The following is an 8,831-nucleotide window of genomic DNA, read 5'->3' on the forward strand; positions in this document are numbered from 1 at the left end:
CACATTTCAAAAAAAGACTTTATTACTTGTATAATTGGAACGCTTTACTCATACAAAAGCAACATCACATTGGTTGATGGTTGCAGAATATTTTGGATCGACAGTTTTTTTTTTTTTATAGCAAGTGGCACATCACAAGAACAACTTTCCCTGCTAATGTTTACTCCTCCGGTGAGATGCAGCTAAGTGTGGCGGGCTGGTCTGGGAGAATGTATGCCACCCCCCCACCCACCCTCTGATAACGGGAAGTAATCAGGACGCCTCAGTGCTCCATCGGCTCGGCAACAACTGCATCTGCACCGGCTGCTGGTTCATCAGGCTGAGCAACCTGACACACACACACACACACACACAGAAGTCAGGGTTAGCACACACACACACACATCAAGCTCTGTCAAACACTGAAATTAATATTCAATAACTATCACCAAAACGTACAAAAACTCACCTCTTCAAACTGGCTTTTAATGTGTGATTGTTGTTTTATTGCTCGATTTTAATGTGACTTTTACTATATTTATTTGTTGTCCTTTTTTACTACCTGTGTAAAGCGACTTTGAGCACCTGTAAAAGCGCTTACAAAATACATGTATTACTATTTTAACTATAATCTGGTGTTAAATCGACAAATCTCTTAGCCTCATCCCCAAAAAGTGTGTTTATTTTAACAGTAGTTAAATCAAGGTGGATGACCAAAGAGCTGGAAACACATCTTACTCCGCGCCAAAATGTCTTAAATACAATAAAACAAACCGTTTTCAAAAATATACAAAGATCTAGTTTCGATTTGTCAGATTTCCAATAACAATAAAACAAAATGTGTTTCTCTAAAGCAGCATGAGTCCAGACTGGACCTGATAACGGTGTTACCTTTCTCTGTGGCCTCTCCTCCAGACCCTCCAGGAACGGGGCCACATCAGCATCGTCGTAAATGATGAACTCCATGTCCTTACCCACAATGCCGATGGAGACATTCTGAAAGATCGAGAAGTAAACTTAAGAAATGGCCTGTATAACTTTACATTTAAAAGATCAAAACATCGTCATTGCAAACTAGGGTTGGGCTTCATGACACTGATCTCACTGGAAAACTACATTTCAATCAGAAATTGAATGTAACAAAGTGCAGTTACTCAAATACTGCATCTAACTACAACGTAGAGGCATTTGTTTTTTATCAAGTCTGTTCTTTTTCTTGCCAGTTTCTAAATGTTACTACTTTTTGAAGAATCTGACAATAGGAGCAGGCTTTGTGTTTGGTTTCAATATTTGTTCCAGGTTGTTCTTATAATAGAATAGAATAGAGGTTGCCAACCTTTTTCAACTCAGGGCCCACTTAAGAATCAGAAACGTTTTCGCGGCCCACATTCAACCATAAACAATACGGACGCTAAATAAAGTTCTGATTGGTCAATTCAGAACATGTGACACGTTGTTAATCCAGTAGAACAGACCGTTGCTAAGGACTGTAATGACTGTTGCTAAGGAGGATCAAGAAAGAGAAAGCAAAAGAAAAAAAAATCGTAATAATGAAAATGTTTCAACACAAATCATAATGTTTTGGCGGCAAATATTGAATTTACATTTACACCCTTTAATATTGTATTTGGGCTTTTAGATGAAGACCGCACACAGTTAATAAATACAACTATTCTTCTGGCTAAAATACATATTTTTAAAAGTCAATCAAGGAGTAATCTTAATTTAAGGTGTTTGAAGAGCAGATTAAAAATACAATTCATTTTGGAAACAATTATTGCCACAAAAAATCAAAGGGTGGCTCAACACGCCGTGACATGGGAAATAATGAGCTCTAACGAAGAGTGGGATCAAAAAAACTATATATATGCTCGCCATGTTGTGTTTTTGGTGGTTTTGGGTTGTCAACCTATTTTTGTTTGTGAAATGTTGAAGTGATCCTCCTGACTGTATCTTTATTTCTTCTGTTTTGTTGTTGTCTGAGATGGGAATGTCATCTCCTATAGCAGGGTATAAGCAGGAATCCTGAAGTCAAATGTAATACCTTTAAGACCTTTTTTAAGACCCTTTCCATACATTTGAAGACCTCATCGCCACTTCGAGTTCTAACCGGTTACATTGGCGACACACTTTACCTCACATTGACTATATACAGTATTGATTGTCCTTCCTCCTTATCTTCCAACCATTTGGACGCAGACTTGCATTTCCCCATAACGATGTTGTTTAACAACCGGCGTAAACGGACCTTCGCTCGCTATCAAGCAGTGAGCGCGCGATGTCCTGTTCAGATGACGTCAAATCCAACGGGATGCCATAAATAAACTACACAGAATCACACTACACACCTACGCAATGATTACATTCAGGCAAACTGTAGAATACAACCTCTTTGGACAATTTATATACTTATTGGAAACAAGCTACAAAATGTAATACCTTGGAAAATGCCGTTTAATACTTTTTAATAGCCTTAATTTTCGCTAAATTGATTGATCAACTTTTAATACTTTTTAAGACCCCGTGGACACCCTGTATTTGAGACACAGATAGAGACACAGATGTTTGCTGTTGTGCAGCAGACTGCCGTACGTGTCAAACAGGAGTTTAGAGAGTGGTTGTACCTTGGTGGTCAGGTCCTGCTCGCTGGGGAGGGTTTCTCTGAGAGCACGGAGGCCATGCTGCACCAGGTCATTCAGATTACCTGAGAACACAAACGCATCTCACAATTCAAGCATTTACACTTTTCAAATCAGCCAGTGAAAAGACGATGTAAAGAACTGTTAGAACAATACAGCAGAAAAACTAAAGGAGTTGGTAATGATTTTAAAATGTTAATCATCTTGATGAAAAACCTTGATACGAGGGAACATTAATATTCTTTAACATTTTAATGCTATTTTATTTCTGAAATAGTTTGGAATGTTTATTGTGTCTTGATTTCTCTTATGTACATCCATCTATCTATCCATCCATCTATCTATCTAACTAACAATGTCAGTGAAATAAACGTTGTCTTACAGTCAGAGAACTTCTCCATGCATCTCTCCAGGTAGGTGCGGGCAGACTGAGAGCGAGCTCCGATGGACATCGCTTTGCAGTCGAAGTAGTTTGCTGACGGGCAGGTCTGGAAGATGTGAGGGCCCATGTCCTGGGGGAAGAAAAACCAAGAGGAGGCGCTAGGGTCAGATTTGAAATTTAACGAAAAATAAGTAAGAGAAGTATGATATTAGACTGAGCAAACTTACATCATAGCCAGCAACGAGGAGTCCGACACCATAGGGCCTCCTTCCATATCTCTGTGTTGGGATTTGAGTTTCTGAAGGTCTAGTTAAGGATCATTGTTGACATTCACAATTAGAGTGTTCAGACAAGGAAAAGCAAATCAATGTAAACACTAAGATTGAGATATATATGAAAGATAACACATTTGCCTAAGAAATTCAATATTAGTAAGGATACTGCTGCCAATAAGAGAGACGAGGCGTGATGCGGGGAGGGGTCTGTCGAAGACAAATCTTGAGTCCAAGCACTCCTGACGCATGAAGTTACTGTAAAAGAGAGGGTGTTATTATACTTCAGGACCCATTAAGTTTACTGAAGAGCTCTGTTTAGATCAGGGGGGTCCAAACTACGGCCCGGGGTCCAAATGCGGCCTGCGGACCATTTTGAATCGGCCCTCAGCGAATTCAAAAAGTATAATGGAATATGGCCCACAAATGAAACTTGTGCTTGTGCTTGTATTGTATTGTATTGTATTGTATTGTATTGTATTGTATTGTACTTCTTAAATATGAATGTACACATATATTACACAGTAGTATTCATGTGTTAATAAAACCACTTTTCAAATCAATTCAGTCGATTAAAGTTGGAAACATTTTCTAACAAATCTTAGTTGATAAGAAAAAAGCCCAATGACTTATTTACAAGCTTGAACTACACCCTTCCTATTTCTCCTTATTATAATCAATCTGAGGCTTCTGCTTTAAGGGATGAGCTGCCAACACTCACAAGCATACTTTACCTACACTTGATTGAGTTTGCTAACTTATAACTGAACTTATGAGACGATATACCTCTAGTGAGCAGCCCAGCCCTTTGTATATTTCTCTGTATGTGGCCCTCGGTGAAAAAGGTTTGGACCCCCCTGCTTTAGACAATCAAGGCGGTGATGACTTACCACAGCAGTCTAGCATCAGCAGTCAGTCCAGCAATGGAGATGCCGATGTGGTTGTCGACATGCAGGATCTTCTTCTGATGGGCAGCCAGCTCAGACTGGGCTCTCTGCAGAGACATGAGGACATCAGGATCTAATACCCGTCCTTCAGATATTGCTCATAATCTGCGACATGCTTTATTGTGTGCTATAATACATTTAAATGTTCCATTAGATGGCAGATACTGTACATTTCTTTCATTGTTTGCTATGTTTCCAAATTAAAAAAGGGCAATAATTCACATTCAAATACATTTTGGCCTCGAAATATAATAAGGTAAAACATTTTCTAGAAGGGAGTACTCTACATTATTGGAAATATTGACAGACAAGACATTGAATGAGTGTACCTTTAGTGCAACCAGGACAGCATGGGTTTTGGATTTGAGTCCTACAGTTGCAGAGCCTTGCTTCACAGCCTCCATGGCGTACTCGATCTGATGAATACGGCCCTGGATCGACATGAACATGAATCATTTTAATTAGAAATTATTCCATGGCCTGTCAGTCATTCAGAGACATTTCATTCCTTTGAGGAGTCAGAGGTTAAAGCAAACAGGGACTCACCTGGGGGCTCCATACTGTCACGTCGTTGTCGTACTGATTGCGAAACTAAAGATAAAAAACAAGTCATAAATTAAAAGTCACATTTATAAATTAATAGTAAAAACACACAAGAGCTGAGCTTACATAGTTGCCTTGCATTATCAGCGGTTTTCCTCAGTTACACCCAATTCCTCACAGACTCTCACTTAGGACTACACATGCTCTGTGTCTCTTTCTAAAGGACTCCAAGTTAAGACTACACAGGGCTCTGTCTAGTACCCGGACTATTTTCAGGTTTTAAATTACTAACACGACTGAATAGTTCATGAGCCCAGCTTTGTGTGTTACCAAGGAGAACAATGCAAACAAATACAAGCATCAAACTAGTAGCCATTGCTGATGCATCTTTTCACAAATGCTTTAACTGTAACACAAAAACTCATTGCTTTACATAATTCCCCAAAACAGACACATCTCCGATACATTTTCACCCGTTTTAACTCAAAACTCTTCTGCATAACCTTACACTAAAGTGGCCAGCTAAATAATTCATTGCACTTTGTTTGTGCAACAAACATATGCTCCCAATGTAATGAACTCCTGTCATCACAACCTACTCAAAGACCACCTTTCTCCAGGTGCACACACTAAGAAGTCAAATTCCTTGTATGTGTACAGGCACTATGGTACATTTTTTTGGACTAAATAGCATACATATACACACATAGCAGTATATCCTTCTCCACTACTGGAAGATGTGACTCGGGGTGTTCTTAACAGGCTTATCTGGATAGATGGTGCCGGTTTTGTGTCAAATGATGCACCCCAGTCGTGAAATGCACCCCTTGACACGGGAACGCGCATTTGAGTGTATAGTCCGCTATTATATGTCTTCTATGTATCCTGGATTTTGGATTCATTCGTCGTCACTTATTTTTCAGTTAATTTTTTGTTTAATATATGTTTTTATTTAATTGTGACGTCCTGTCTGTATACTTGTGCTTTACAATGATTGTTTATTTTTACATCAAGTGCTTGAGGGTGGGATTAATAGAAACATTTTTATTTAGGGGGGTGCAATTTATGAACAGCTTGGTTGCCACGATATGCACCCCTTGCTATCTCTGTCACATACATGAAACTTGCTCCATTTATTGGTACTAGTCCTACAACTATACCCTCCAAAGTGCTTGAGGGTGGGATTAATAGAAGCATCTTTTTGGGGGGGGTGCATTTTACGGCAGGCCAGGGGGTGCATTTCATGATGGGGGTTTATAATTTGACACAACACCGGGATTTAAAAAAGTTCCACAGTTTTTATTTTACAACCTTTACTAAACATTTTGGTAGAAGCATTATAAGATGAGATTTAGTTAATTGATCCCACATTTTTCGTTACAGCAGCCTGTTAAAACCAAGGCATTGCACATCATTTGAAAAATAAAAAAACAGTAGAAAAACAAAATATGAATATTTCAATATATTAAATCAAACAGGGCTAACAAATAAAATGCATACAAGTTGGACGTGAAAGATACAAATCTGTAGACTGACAAATACACAAAATGAAAGGCCAAATTACTAGCTAACACAATCAAAGTAGTATTTACATTAAGTGTGCAATAAATGGCATATCAATTAATTATCCATGAAAAATGTATATGTCCAGTTAACAAAAGACAAACTATGGAGCAGTGAGTTTTCTGCTAGCCAGATGCGATTTATTATAGCAGTTATGCATTCATCCGTACATAATTTAGTGTGTTTTCTGACTGCTTATGTGTGTTGTCCGGGGGATAAAACCTTTGAGACAAACTAAGGTGTTCCTTGAATTGTGTTTAAATAATGTAGGAGCCACTGTGACAGCGCTGGGAAACGATGCTACTTTAACTCAGTACTACGGACAGCTAGCTGGTTAAACGCAAACAAGTAGGAAAGTTAGTTAAGTTACAACAGTGAATCGGGACTAGAATTATAATAAATGTATTGACTTCGCAAAATAAGTTTGAATCTAAAGGCCAGAGAAAGGAAAACGAAAGTAAAAGGCATGAGACTTCATTTTTATGCTAACCTACAGCTAACGGCTACTTAGCGTTAGCCTTCAAACTATCTAAGCAGCTAATTTTTTTTAACACCTGTGATACAATCGCGCTAAATGTAAAACACATCGGGTCCCTTATAGGCTGTGTTTGATGTTATACGATGCAATTAATATTAGCCGTGTACCGTTTCTTTGAACATAACGTCATTTAGCCGGTATCAATGAAGCTAACGTTAGCTTAGCATTAACTGTCGTGTTTTGCTTACTCACAGTGCATAACTAAAGCTAGCTAACGTTAGCTTAGTGTGAGTGAATAAACCAGTTTACTTTCCAAATAAACCAAACTACATGAACACGCAGGAAGATATATTTACTATGCATCCTTTATAAAGTGTTACATCGATGTAAGTGCTTTAGGTTAAATTCGCACTTACCATCTTTGCTTTAAAGTGTGTCTTCTCCTCCGCCTGTGCTGTGATCCGGATTTGATTTATTTTCCTGACGCGACGTCAGAGAAAACAGTAGAGCACCGATTTGAAATCAGTGATCGATTGAGTTAAGTGGGCTGCAAATATCCCCATTTAAAAACAAAAACTGAATTCATTAAAGCTCGTTCAAAATGTAGAAATAGCATCACAAAATTGTTTGATTTATTTTTAAATTAATGTAATGCAAAATCTTTTTGTGAGTTCATTTGTTTGTATTTGTATTTGTGGAAGATGTCTTATTTTCAAAGATACAACAATTACTCTGTTCACAAACATACTATTTATATTATTATATGTTAGCCCAACTTAACATTCATACAAAAACCCTTAATTTGTATTTACTTAAATATCAAATTGTACATTTTTTACACAGTTTTTAGTTATTATTTGATATACAAAATAATGGATTTTGAAGTAAGTTGTTGGAACAAAGAGGAGGGTGTGTTATGTTGGAAGTGCTCTGTGTTCAATATTGCAGGAACAGGACCTAAAGTGCAGTTTAAAGTCATTTTCTTCTTGAATTTGTTCATTTTAGCTTCTCTGGATTTCCTGTATTTACTGAACAGGTGCAGTGTTTGTGTATGACCACTAGGAGGCAGCAATAAATTAGATAAATAACACACTGGGATTTTTTAGTTGTGGGCTTGACGAGGAACACGCAGAAACACATACAGAGACTTAAAGATATCCCACTGACAACAAAGGAAGATGTTTTAGGCTCGTTTGTTAATGTCTTTCCATGTCTGCCAATATGTACGATGGAGAAGTACGCTTAAGATAATGCAATTCTAGACTTTGCTTTATGCTTTTCTATAAAAGTAATGGACGATGTACACAGAAGTAATGCAGGTCCATAGGCACTAACTGAGTGTTATTTAAGCTCAGTTACATTTGAGAGTTTATGTTGTAAATTCAGCTTGAAACCTACTCTTTCTTTTTGGTAATTACTCACAGATGCAATAAATAAAATATGCAACAACAGGTTGAATTTTATTTCATCATTCCAATTGACATTTTGCAGATAATGTCCTCCTTATTTGTCATTGAAACAAACAATTGAATAATTGAACGTTCAGATTGATAAATCAATAAACAATCGAGATAACGTTTGTAAAATCTCCAAAGCGGTCGTAAAACAAAAGCAGCATTTCATGTGCAGTTTTCTTCTATAATACAAAAAGTAAATGCCATCCATTTTAATAATTCACATTTGATATTTCTGTGACTCGGAGCACTTCAGTCAATAAGTGTCTCATCCACTGAGCTTTTCTCAAAGCGAGAAGAGGAAACACATGACCTTTAAACTGGAGTTGAAGATCTGTCTCTCATCCACAGACAACAGACTGGACTGTGGAGGTTTTAAAGGTCCCATGTCATGGCCATTTCTACTGATCATAATTCCATTGTTGAGGTATACTAAAATAGATTTACATTGTGCAATTTTCCAAACTCACATTGGTTTCTCATACAGCATCTCTGTATAGTATGTGTATTCACTCTCTGTCCTAAACGGCTTGTTGGAGCTCCTGCCCCCCCCTCCCTGTGAGCCCAGTGGCCA

At 37.8% G+C, this 8,831-nt stretch overlaps 1 protein-coding gene across 1 annotated transcript; it reads right to left on the reverse strand.

Moving 5' to 3' along the window:
• psma1 (proteasome 20S subunit alpha 1) lies at positions 1-7,329 on the reverse strand. The gene is made up of 10 exons (XM_034149255.1): positions 7,220-7,329; positions 4,766-4,810; positions 4,549-4,650; positions 4,163-4,266; positions 3,442-3,530; positions 3,228-3,298; positions 3,001-3,130; positions 2,604-2,683; positions 871-975; positions 1-328 (listed from the first exon to the last, which is right to left on the reverse strand). The coding sequence occupies exons 1-10, from the start codon at positions 7,220-7,222 to the stop codon at positions 263-265; spliced, it is 795 nt and encodes a 264-aa protein (XP_034005146.1). The 5' UTR covers positions 7,223-7,329; the 3' UTR covers positions 1-262.
• Between the last annotated feature and the right edge of the window lie 1,502 nt (positions 7,330-8,831).

The sequence above is a fragment of the Trematomus bernacchii genome, unplaced genomic scaffold (genome assembly GCF_902827165.1).
Source record: "Trematomus bernacchii unplaced genomic scaffold, fTreBer1.1, whole genome shotgun sequence".
NCBI lineage: Eukaryota > Metazoa > Chordata > Actinopteri > Perciformes > Nototheniidae > Trematomus > Trematomus bernacchii.

What these genes read in the sequence shown, in the direction of transcription:
- psma1 (XM_034149255.1), bottom strand. An exon ending in TGACAGTATGGAGCCCCCAG is followed by an intron (nt 4,651 to 4,765) that starts GTGAGTCCCTGT and finishes ATGTCGATCCAG; the next exon opens with GGCCGTATTCATCAGATCGA. An exon ending in CGTCTCTCTTATTGGCAGCA is followed by an intron (nt 3,299 to 3,441) that starts GTATCCTTACTA and finishes CTAGACCTTCAG; the next exon opens with AAACTCAAATCCCAACACAG.